Source organism: Nerophis ophidion, linkage group LG03 (assembly GCF_033978795.1).
Source record: "Nerophis ophidion isolate RoL-2023_Sa linkage group LG03, RoL_Noph_v1.0, whole genome shotgun sequence".
Lineage (NCBI taxonomy): Eukaryota > Metazoa > Chordata > Actinopteri > Syngnathiformes > Syngnathidae > Nerophis > Nerophis ophidion.
This window is the reverse complement of record NC_084613.1, coordinates 3,510,340-3,523,228: the sequence shown is the minus strand read 5'-3', so window position 1 is coordinate 3,523,228 and position 12,889 is coordinate 3,510,340. Positions and strand designations below refer to the sequence as shown.

Below are 12,889 nucleotides of genomic sequence, written 5' to 3'. Positions count from 1 at the left end.
GAGATAGGCGCCAGCGCTCTCCGCCACCCCAAAAGGGAATAAGCGGTAGGAAATGGACGGATGGATTCAGCATTGGAGCATTCACACGTAATTCCTTCAGGAATTGATTCTTCTAGTTCAGTGGTTCTCAAATGCGGGTACGCGTACCCCTGGGGGTACTTGAAGGTATGCCAAGGGGTACGTGAGATTAAAAATATTCTAAAAATAGCAACAATTCAAAAATCCTTTATAAATATATTTATTGAATAATACTTCAACAAAATCTGAATGTAAGTTCATAAACTGTGAAAAGAAATGCAACAATGCAATATTCAGTGTTGACAGCTCGATTTTTTTGTGGACATGTTCCATAAATATTGATGTTAAAGATTTCTTTTTTTGTGAAGAAGTGTTTAGAATGAATTTGATGAATCCAGATGGATCTCTATTACAATCCCCAAAGAGGGCACTTTAAGTTGATGATTACTTCTATGTGGAGAAATTAGGGATGCACCGAAATGAAAATTTGTGGCCGAAGCCGAAGCCGAATAAAATTTAAACGCTTCGCCGAAGGCCGAATACCGAATAATGAATACAGTTTTTCACAATTTTTTAAATATTGCATAAATAGCCTAGAATAAATATTTAGACATATTTTTCAAATAAAGTATTTTTTTATTGAATATTGACAATATTTTTAATATTCCAGTAGCCTTTGCTTTTAAAAAAAAAAGCACAAAGTTTTTCATTTATATTAGGCCTTCAAACAAAACATGCATTCCAAAAAAAACAAAGTGCATTAAAGTGGATAAACCCACAACAAATGAATTATTGTCCTTTTGGCAAAAGTCTGCTTAGCTACAGTAGATATGCTAATAATGTAAACAGAGGCCCCACTAAATCTCAATAAGTGTGTGCTTGTAACCTCATACACTTATACAGGTACACAACATATCCCAACGTCACCACGTCAAAAAATTGCGTCACACGCCACTATTCGGCCTTGTTTTTAACTCATTCCACCGAAGGCCGAATGTGGCTTTTTTTGCCATATTCGGCCGAATATATTCGGTTACCGATTAATCGGTGCATCCCTAGTAGAAATCTTTATTTATAATTGAATTACTTGTTTATTTTTCAACAAGTTTTTAGTTGATTGATTGATTAATTGATACTTTTATTAGTAGATTGCACAGTACAGTACATATTCCGTACAATTGACCACTAAATGGTAACACCCCAATTCGTTTTTCAACTTGTTTAAGTCGGGGTCCACGTTAATCAATTCATGGTATTTTATATATTTATTTTTTTCCAAATAGTTCAAGAAAGACCACTACAAATGAGCAATATTTTGCACTGTTATACAATTTAAATGTTCACAGGGAGTACATCACTGAAAAGAGGTTGAGAACCACTGTTCTAGTTGTATGGAAACATTCCAACCATAGGGGGCAGCAAAGTCGCTACGAAGAAACAATACATTCATGCCACCTTCGCGGACCGTCGTAAACGTGACAACATGAGTAGACTCTGGAAAAAACACACCGGCGCCTCCGAATAAAAGGCACCCTAATGTGAGTGTGTTGAATTGAATCGTCATATACATGCAAAAATGCGAATACTTGTAATTACTCGGGATTTTGTTGAGGGTTGTGTTGTACTGTGTTCGTTTTGACCTGGCGGCCCTGAACGCGCCACCAGGATCCTGGCTGGTTGATAGTCTGCGGAGATTAGCAGCAACATTCTGTTTAGTTTGTCTTTTTTTATCCGCGATATAACATTTTTTTCCCCGAAGACATGGACACCTTTTGGACCACGAAGACACGTCTGTGAAGGAGGACATGTCCTAGGGAAGAAGACTGAACGCCACTCGCCTGGCTGGAGACCAAGAACTTTCCCAACCTTGTTTCCTCCACAACACAAGAAGACCACTTTTTACTCCATTTTTGTCCCATTATTCGACGGCGTCATTGCAACAAAACCCCGCCGGGAGTGTTGAACATGTATGGCTCGCACGAAGTGTCGCACACGGTAAGACGGCGGCGCTACTGGGACTAGTGGCTAAGTTTGCTAGCTAGCGTTAGCTTTGATGCTAACTCCCCCTCGTTGAAAGTAATGCTCCACTTGGGTCTGACTATTTGCTGGAAACTTATGCTGTTAACTAGTGGTTGACTTGGGTCTGGCTATTTGCTGGAAACTTATGCTGTTTACTAGTGGTTGACTTGGGTCTGGCTATTTACTGGAAACTTATGCTATTAACTAGTGGTTGACTTGGGTCTGGCTATTTACTGGAAACTTATGCTGTTAACTAGTGGTTGACTTGGGTCTGACTATTTGCTGGAAACTTATGCTGTTAACTAGTGGTTGACTTGGGTCTGGCTATTTGCTGGAAACTTATGCTGTTTACTAGTGGTTGACTTGGGTCTGGCTATTTACTGGAAACTTATGCTATTAACTAGTGGTTGACTTGGGTCTGGCTATTTACTGGAAACTTATGCTGTTAACTAGTGGTTGACTTGGGTCTGACTATTTGCTGGAAACTTATGCTGTTAACTAGTGGTTGACTTGGGTCTGGCTATTTGCTGGAAACTTATGCTGTTTACTAGTGGTTGACTTGGGTCTGGCTATTTACTGGAAACTTATGCTATTAACTAGTGGTTGACTTGGGTCTGGCTATTTACTGGAAACTTATGCTGTTAACTAGTGGTTGACTTGGGTCTGACTATTTGCTGGAAACTTATGCTGTTAACTAGTGGTTGACTTGGGTCTGGCTATTTGCTGGAAACTTATGCTGTTTACTAGTGGTTGACTTGGGTCTGGCTATTTACTGGAAACTTATGCTATTAACTAGTGGTTGACTTGGGTCTGGCTATTTACTGGAAACTTATGCTGTTAACTAGTGGTTGACTTGGGTCTGGCTATTTACTGGAAACTTATGCTGTTAACTAGTGGTTGACTTGGGTCTGACTATTTACTGGAAACTTATGCTATTAACTAGTGGTTGACTTGGGTCTGGCTATTTACTGGAAACTTATGCTGTTAACTAGTGGTTGACTTGGGTCTGACTATTTGCTGGAAACTTATGCTGTTTACTAGTGGTTGACTTGGGTCTGGCTATTTGCTGGAAACTTATGCTGTTTACTAGTGGTTGACTTGGGTCTGGCTATTTACTGGAAACTTATGCTATTAACCAGTGGTTGACTTGGGTCTGGCTATTTACTGGAAACTTATGCTGTTAACTAGTGGTTGACTTGGGTCTGGCTATTTGCTGGAAACTTATGCTGTTAACTAGTGGTTGACTTGGGTCTGGCTATTTGCTGGAAACTTATGCTGTTAACTAGTGGTTGACTTGGGTATGGCTATTTACTGGTAACGTATGCTGTTAACTAGTGGTTGACTTGGGTCTGGCTATTTACTGGTAACGTATGCTGTTAACTAGTGGTTGACTTGGGTCTGGCTATTTGCTGGAACTTATGCTGTTAACTAGTGGTTGACTTGGGTCTGGCTATTTACTGGAAACGTATGCTGTTAACTAGTGGTTGACTTGGGTCTGGCTATTTGCTGGAACTTATGCTGTTTACTAGTGGTTGACTTGGGTCTGACTATTTGCTGGAAACTTATGCTGTTAACTAGTGGTTGACTTGGGTCTGACTATTTGCTGGAAACTTATGCTGTTAACTAGTGGTTAACCTTGGGTCTGACTATTTGCTGGAAACTTATGCTGTTAACTAGTGGTTGACTTGGGTCTGACTATTTGCTGGAAACTTATGCTGTTAACTAGTGGTTAACCTTGGGTCTGGCTATTTGCTGGAAACTTATGCTGTTAACTAGTGGTTGACTTGGGTCTGACTATTTGCTGGAAACTTATGCTGTTAACTAGTGGTTGACTTGGGTCTGGCTATTTGCTGGAAACTTATGCTGTTAACTATTGGTTGACTTGGGTCTGGCTATTTACTGGAACTTATGCTGTTTACTAGTGGTTGACTTGGGTCTGACTATTTGCTGGAAACTTATGCTGTTAACTAGTGGTTAACCTTGGGTCTGGCTATTTGCTGGAAACTTATGCTGTTAACTAGTGGTTGACTTGGGTCTGGCTATTTGCTGTAAACTTATGCTGTTAACTAGTGGTTGACTTGGGTCTGGCTATTTGCTGGAAACTTATGCTGTTTACTAGTGGTTGACTTGGGTCTGGCTATTTGCTGGAAACTTATGCTGTTAACTAGTGGTCGACTTGAGTCTGGCTATTTGCTGGAAACTTATGCTGTTAACTAGTGGTTGACTTGGGTCTGGCTATTTACTGGAAACGTATGCTGTTAACTAGTGGTTGACTTGGGTCTGGCTATTTGCTGGAAACTTATGCAGTTAACTAGTGGTTGACTTGGGTCTGGCTATTTACTGGAAACGTGTGCTGTTAACTAGTGGTTGACTTCGGTCTGGCTATTTGCTGGAAACTTATGCTGTTAACTAGTGGTTGACTTGGGTCTGGCTATTTGCTGGAAACTTATGCTGTTAACTAGTGGTTGACTTAGGTCTGCCTATTTACTGGAAACGTATGCTGTTAACTAGTGGTTGACTTGGGTCTGGCTATTTGCTGGAAACTTATGCTGTTTACTAGTGGTTGACTTGGGTCTGACTATTTGCTGGAAACTTATGCTGTTAACTAGTGGTTAACCTTGGGTCTGGCTATTTGCTGGAAACTTATGCTGTTAACTAGTGGTTGACTTGGGTCTGGCTATTTACTGGAAACGTATGCTGTTAACTAGTGGTTGACTTGGGTCTGGCTATTTGCTGGAAACTTATGCTGTTAACTAGTGGTTGACTTGGGCCTGGCTATTTACTGGAAACGTATGCTGTTAACTAGTGTTGACTTGGGTCTGGCTATTTGCTGGAAACTTATGCTGTTAACTAGTGGTCGACTTGAGTCTGGCTATTTGCTGGAAACTTATGCTGTTTACTAGTGGTTGACTTGGGTCTGGCTATTTACTGGAAACGTATGCTGTTAACTAGTGGTTGACTTGGGTCTGGCTATTTGCTGGAAACGTATGCTGTTTACTAGTGGTTGACTTGGGTCTGACTATTTGCTGGAAACTTATGCTGTTAACTAGTGGTTAACCTTGGGTCTGGCTATTTGCTGGAAACTTATGCTGTTAACTAGTGGTTGACTTGGGTCTGACTATTTGCTGGAAACTTATGCTGTTAACTAGTTGGTTGACTTGGGTCTGGCTATTTACTGGAAACGTATGCTGTTAACTAGTGGTTGACTTGGGTCTGGCTATTTGCTGGGAACTTATGCTGTTTACTAGTGGTTGACTTGGGTCTGACTATTTGCTGGAAACTTATGCTGTTTACTAGTGGTTGACTTGGATCTGGCTATTTGCTGGAAACTTATGCTGTTTACTAGTGGTTGACTTGGGTCTGGCTATTTGCTGGAAACTTATGCTGTGTACTAGAGTGGTTGACCTGGGTCTGGCTATTTGCTGGAAACGTATGCTGTTTACTAGTGGTTGACTTGGGTCTGGCTATTTGCTGGAAACATGCTGTTTACTAGTGGTTGACTTGGGTTTGACTATTTGCTGGAAACATGCTGTTTACTAGAGTGGTTGACTTGGGTCTGGCTATTTGCTGGAAACTTATGATGTTTACTAGTGGCTGACTTGGGTCTGGCTATTTGCTGGAAACTTATGCTGTTTACTAGTGGTTGACTTGGGTCTGGCTATTTGCTTTAAACTTATGATGTTTACTAGTAATTGACTTGGGTCTGGCTATTTGCTCGAAACTTATGATGTTTACTAGTAATTGACTTGGGTCTGGCTATTTGCTGGAAATTTATGCTGTTTACTAGTGGTTGACTTGGGTCTGGCTATTTGCTGGAAACATGCTGTTTACTAGTAATTGACTTGGGTCTGGCTATTTGCTGGAAATGTATGCTGTTTACTAGTGGTTGACTTGGGTCTGGCTATTTGCTCGAAACTTATGATGTTTACTAGTAATTGACTTGGTGGCTATTTGCTGGAGTGGAAACTTATGCTGGTTTCTAGTGGTTGACTTGGAACCGGCTATTTGCCTGAGTGGAAACATGCTGGTTACTAATGGTTGACTTGGAGATGGCTATTTGCTAGAGTGGAAACTTATGCTATTTACTAGTGGTTGACTTGGGTCTGGCTATTTGCTGGAGTGGAAACTTATGCTGTTTACTAGAGTGGTTGACTTGGAGCTGGCTATTTGCTGGAGTGGAAACTTATGCGGTTCATTAAAGGCCTACAGAAATGAGATGTTCTTATATATACGGAGATAGCAGCTCCATTCTATGTGTCATACTTGATCATTTCGCGATGTTGCCATATTTTTGCTGAAAGGATTTAGTAGAGAACATCCACGATAAAGTTTTTTTTCACAGTTTATGAACATATTTATAAAGGATTTGTGAATTGTTGCTATTTTTAGAATATTTAAAAAAAATCTCGCATACCTTCTAGTACCCCCAGGGGTATGCATACCCCCATTTGAGAACCACTGTTGTACACGAAAACTCAGATATGGTAACACTAGCGAGCAGTAGAGAATATGAAGTGATTTTTGATCCTCAACATGTTTTGCTTCATTCATTATTGATGTGTTTCTTACTACTTTATGTTGTATATTTTAACAATATATTAAATATTAAAACAAAAACAATAACAGTGCAATACGTTTTCATAACATGGTCACTACTGCCTACTTTGTCTTGTTATGTTCTTATTTTACTGTTATATTTTTATTCCCATTGTTGCTTTTTATTTTTTATTCTTATTATAATATTTCTCTATTTTGTTTCCATTTAAACCCCCATTATTTACTTTTTACTTTTTTAAATTGATCTCAACTCTGTACACTGCTGCCGGAATTTTAATTTTCCTGAAGGAATCAATAAAGTACTATCTATCTATCTATCTATCTATCTATCTATCTATCTATCTATCTATCTATCTATCTATCTATCTATCTATCTATCTATCTATCTATCTATCTATCTATTTTTTACATGAGATTTCTAGTTAATTTTATCATCTATTATTACACCCAAAAAGTTGTTTTCTTCTACCCTTTCAATATTTACTCCGTCTATCTGTGTTTGTTTGACTTTCTGTTCTACTGTTACCAAATGGCATTATTTTAGTCTTACTTGTTAGAGCGTTACAGGATCACGTCTTTAATTAACTTTACCTGGAACGAGAACACCTTTTTAGAAAGCATTTAAGGTGATGCAGATGTAACTAACTTAATCATGTCCGTCCTCAGGTCTTGGAGCAGCTTCAACGAGAAGCATCTGATTAAAGTCCTCATCTCCAGTCTTCAGACTCACCTAGATGTAATAGAGGCTCATCTTTACTGACTATGGACATGTTTGCCCGGCCGAGCGGTGAGATCCAGAGGAGGAACCCTCAGCATGACTTTGAGCTCATTCAGAGAGTGGGAAGCGGAACTTATGGAGATGTTTACAAGGTACAGAAAGAAAAAAAACCTGTCATCACAATACGGAACATGCACTAGTTTGACTTTGAACAGGTTCAATCCGGTCTGTTGCAGCAGTGTTTTTCAACCTTTTTTGAGCCAAGGCACACAAAATCTGGAGGCACACCACCAGCAGAAATCATTGCAACATGAAACTCAGTTGACAGTAAAAAGTCGTTTTCACGATAGTTGGATATGACTTTAAAGCATACATCAATATAGCTCTTGTCTCAAAGTAGGTGTACTCTCGCCACCTGTCACATCACGCCGTTTTTGTAGTATTTTCCTATAGCAGTTTCATGTCTTATTTTGAGCGATATTGCCCGCTTCTACTTTGTTTTAGCAATCAAGAATATTTTCAGTTGTTTTTTTATCCCTCTTTGTGGGGACATTGTTGATTGTCATGTCATGTTCGGATGTACATTGTGGACGCCGTCTTTGCTCCACAGTAAGTCTTTGCTGTCGTCCAGCATTCTGTTTTTTTTTTTTTTTGTACCGTATTTTCCGCACTATAAGGCGCACCAGATTATCAATCAATCAATCAATGTTTACTTATGTAGCCCTAAATCACTAGTGTCTCAAAGGGCTGCACAAACCACTACGACATCCTCGGTAAGCCCACATAAGGGCAAGGAAAACTCACACCGGGGTACGCTTTTTTGGAGCCTTTTCTAACTTTAGCGGTACTATGTTATCAATGGTTTCGCGCAGGGCGTGGTTAAAGTTGTTAGTGAGGTTATCAATAGAGCCCACATACTTTGGGAATGGTGCCATTACCGAGGGCAGTAAGTAGGTCAGCAAGAGTTGTCGTTGTGGCCGTATTAATGTTGCGGCTGCTATAGCAGTTATTATTATTATTAGTTTGACGAACATGCGTCTGAACCTCGAATTTTGTAAGGTAATGATCGGACAATACTTTAGTATATGGGAGTATCGTAACTTTGGAAACGGTGATACCCCTGTCAAGCACTAGGTCTATCGTATTACCGTTGTGATGCGTGGGTTCATTTATTATTTGTGTGAGACCACAGCTATCAATTATATCAAATATATTATAAGGCGCACCTTCAATGAATGGCCTATTTTAAAACTTTTTTTCATATATAAGGCGCACCGCATGATAAGACGCACAGAATAGATGCTACAGTAGAGGCTGGGGTTACTTTATGCATCATTTTTCAAGGGTGGGCTACCTTTACCACTCAAAGAGCCATTTTGACCCTTTTAACAAAATTATGAAGACAATGGGAGCCGCAACCATTCTCGCGAATATCTGTTGATGGCCACCCAGTTTACAATAATGAGGGCGTGCTATGAAGCCATTGCTTTTGACGCATTCTACATGTACAAACAGCTTGCCTGCAAGGGATATAGTCATCAGCCATACAGGTTGCACTGAAGGTTGTAATATAAACAACTTTAACACTCTTACTAATATGCGCCACATTGTGAACCCACACCAAACACGAATGACAAACACATTTCGGGAGAACATCCGCACTGTAACACATTATAAACGCAACATAACAATTACCCAGAATCCCACGCATCCGTGACTATTCTTGGCTATATATACACCCCGCTAGCACCAAACCCCGTCCGTCTTTGTAACTCGCTGAAATGAGCAAAGGCTCACGTTTAGTGCGACTTCAAATTAAAGTTAAAGTAGCAATGATTGTCACACACACACACTAGGTGTGGTGAAAATATTCTCTGCATTTGACCCATCCCCTTATTCACCCCCTGGGAGGTGAGGGGAGCATTGGGCAGCAGCGGTGTCCGCGCCCGGGAATCATTTTTTGGTCATTTAACCCCAATTCCAACCCTTGATACTGAGTGCCAAACAGGGAGGTAATGGCTCCCATTTTTATAGTCTTTGGTATGACTCGGCCGGGGTTTGAACTCACAACCTACCCATCTCAGGGCGGACACTCTAACCCAGGGGTCACTAACCTTTTTGAAACCAAGAGCTACTTCTTGGGTACTGATTAATGCGAAGGGCTACCAGTTTGATACACACTTAAATAAATTGCCAGAAATAGCCAATTTGCTCAATTTACCTTTAATATATATATATATATATATATATATATATATATAAATATATAAATGGGTATTTCTGTCTGTCATTCCGTCGTACATTTTTTTTCCTTTTACAGAAGGTTTTTTGTAGAGAATAAAGGATGAAAAAAACACTTAATTGAACGTTTTAAAAGAGGAGAAAACACGAAAAAAATTCAAATTAAAAATTTGCAACATAGTTTATCTTCAATTCCAACTCTTTAAAATACAAAATTCAAACGAAAAAAATGAAGAGAAAATCTAGCTAATTCCAATCTTTAAAAAAAGAATTTATGGAGCATCATTAGTCATTTTTCCTGATTAAGATTAGTTTTAGAATTTTGATTACATGTTTTAAATAGGTTAAAATCCAATCTTTTCTTTGTTAGAATATATAACAAATTGGACCAAGCTATATTTTTAACAAAGACAAATCATTATTTCTTCTACATTTTCCAGAACAAAAATTTAAAATAAATTCAAAAGACTTTGAAATAAGATTTAAATTTGATTCTACAGATTTTCTAGATTTGCCAGAATAATTTTTGGGAATTTTAATCATAAATTTGAAGAAATATTTCACAAATATTCTTTGTTGAAAAAACAGAAGCTAAAATGAAGAATTAAATTAAAATGTATTTATTATTCTTTACAATAAAAAAATAGAAGAAATACTTGAACATTGATTTAAATTGTCAGAAAAGAAGAGGAAGGAATTTAAAAGGTAAAAAGGTATATGTGTTTAAAAATCCCCCCAAATTTTTTAAGGTTGTATTTTTTCTCTAAAATTGTCTTTCTGAAAGTTTTAAGGAGCAAAGTAAAAAAAATAAATGAATTTATTTAAACAAGTGAAGACCAAGTCTTTCAAATATTTTCTTGGATTTTCAAATTCTATTTGAGTTTTGTCTCTCTTAGAATCAAAAATGTCGAGCAAAGCGAGACCAGCTTGCTAGTAAATAAATACAATTTAAAAAATAGAAGCAGCTCACTGGTAAGTGCTGCTATTTGAGCTATTTTTAGAACAGGCCATCGGGCGACTCATCTGGTCCTTACGGGCGACCTGGTGCCCGCGGGCACCGTGTTGGTGACCCCTGCTCTAACCACTTGGCCACTGAGTGAGTACTTTACCGGAAAAAAACAGTTACAATTCATTTTGTACTAAGCATCTCTTTGTCCTAGTTGGGTGTTAAAAGTGCGACACAGAGAACATAAAACCTTTGGGCCCTACTCTAAAAACTCAAACCGTTCACTTCATGTGTGGGCACTTTCATATCTTTTCTACATTAAGGACGAAAAGCAATCCATTGCTATGTTAAGTAGGCTTAAGAAAATATGCAGCTGGTGACAAAACAAAATAGTGCAACAGGCCCGTTGTAAGCACTTATAACATCTGTTTTTAAAGTTTAGTGGAAAGTTTATGCATTTTCGCACCGCATTGTGCTGAATAAAAGTTTCCCCTTCAAGAGAAGTTTATAAGTAGAAGTCCCGCATGAGAATATTAACTGGATGTGTGCTGCTGGGAGAATGTGCTTGTTTACCCATCTGCTGCAGATAAACAGCCTCCTCTCCTCCCTATCCTTTCCATACAAAGCTTCAGTAGCCAACCCCCCCGTCGTACACACACACACACACACACACACACACACCAACCCCAGTCTCCACCTCTCCCCCACACGGTCAGACAGGCCAGCGGTGGAATGCTGTGCCTGGTATTCTATCCCAGCCGGGGCCCGCCGAGCTGGTGAAACGCCAATCACGTCAGTCTGTCTAAACACGCGTCTCGCCGTGTGGAGGCGTGTCCTTAGCCGCCCACCTCTGTTTTTTTTCTGTTTTGTTTTATTCACCCCATGGCTGAATTACTACTGCCCTCGCCTCTACGGCAGGCCTGACTTTGCGTGTTTTGGTCCGTGCAAATGTCAAGCCGCCGCGTTCCCTGTGATGTCAGTTGGCCACGATGGAGGTTTTCATTGTTTACGGCCCATTTGGCCTGCTTGTCGCATTGCTTCACCGGCCCCGCGGATTAGAGAGCGTCCCGTCTTGACCTGAATGTGGAACTCGGCCTACTTAAATACGGCTCGGCCCACTCTTTCTAACGACACTGACACGTTTTTTTTTTCCCCCACTCCCGAGCTCTTACAAGTCACGCTTTCCGCCCGATAGTGAAGTGATGGAACATAAATGTGCTGTGTCTCAGTTAGGGTTGCAAAGGGGTGGAAAGTTTTTGCTAAGTTTCCGGAAATTTACCACAGGAAGTTAAGCTCGGGAAGTTTAAAAATATTGCCAATTTTTTTTGAATATTCAAAGTTGTACACCGTCCATGGGAATGAATGGGAATGTATGGGAATGAATGGGGAATTACAATAATTGAAAACATTTTTTTTTTAATTAATGTATTAATCAAGCCAACAAAACAATACATAATAATGCAATCAAATTCCAAAACCAAACCCTACCCAGCAACATTCAGAATAGCAATAAACAGAGCAATTGAGGACACACAAAGGTGACACGGTACAATGAATGAATGAATGCTTTATTTTGAGCCATGCAAACAAAACAAGAGAATGACATAAAATACAAAAGAAATATATAGATACATTATTTTTACACCTACATTGAAAACATTACATGTGACTAATCTTTTGTAGATGTCAAGATTGGCTCAAAAGGGAGTGGGAAGAAGTAAACTTATTAGGTCCCACCCCTATACATATACAATATATATATACAATATATAATACAATAATATATATAATATAATTCAATTCAGTGGTTGCTGCTATATATTTTCTATATAAAATACATTTGAATTCACACACACGTACATATACACATATGTACACACACATATCTAAAAGTAGTGAAACAAAAATGAATATTATCAATATTAGTGACAATTTCAAAATAGCAGTGATTAAAACAATCCCTCATTGATATTATCATTAAAAATGTTAATACAAAAAATTAACAATGCATTGCATCTCATAAGCTTGATAACACTGTGTCCAATATTTTTACACAAAGATATAATAACTCATATTTTGGTTCATTTAATACTTACAACAAATTTCAATCATGGATCCCATATTCCAATATATGACTCATTATTATCTTAACTAAATGCAGCTTTTTCTACTGATATCATCTCCATAGGAAAAAAAAAAATAAAAAAAATGTGAGTGAATGTTGTCCGTCTATCTGTGTTGGCCCTGCGATGAGGTGGCGACTTGTCCAGGGTGTACTCCGCCTTCCGCCCGACTGTAGCTGAGATAGGCGCCAGCGCCCCCCCGCGACCCCAAAAGGGAATAAGCGGTAGAAAATGGATGGATGGATGGATCATCTCCATAGCTTGTGT

General features: G+C 39.0%; 1 protein-coding gene across 8 annotated transcripts in view; it reads left to right on the top strand.

The window, feature by feature from the left end:
* Positions 1-1,505: 1,505 nt before the first annotated feature.
* map4k5 (mitogen-activated protein kinase kinase kinase kinase 5) overlaps positions 1,506-12,889 on the top strand; it is an 88,282-nt gene continuing 76,898 nt past the window's right edge. The window contains exons 1-2 of one of the 8 annotated variants that reach the window (XM_061893951.1): positions 1,506-2,013; positions 7,261-7,464. In XM_061893951.1, coding sequence (XP_061749935.1) covers positions 7,357-7,464 — 108 coding nt within the window. In that variant the 5' untranslated portion in view covers positions 1,506-2,013; positions 7,261-7,356. The remainder of the gene's footprint in view (positions 2,014-7,260; positions 7,465-12,889) is intronic. The other 7 variants (XM_061893953.1, XM_061893952.1, XM_061893954.1 and 4 more) reach the window with 7 other exon arrangements.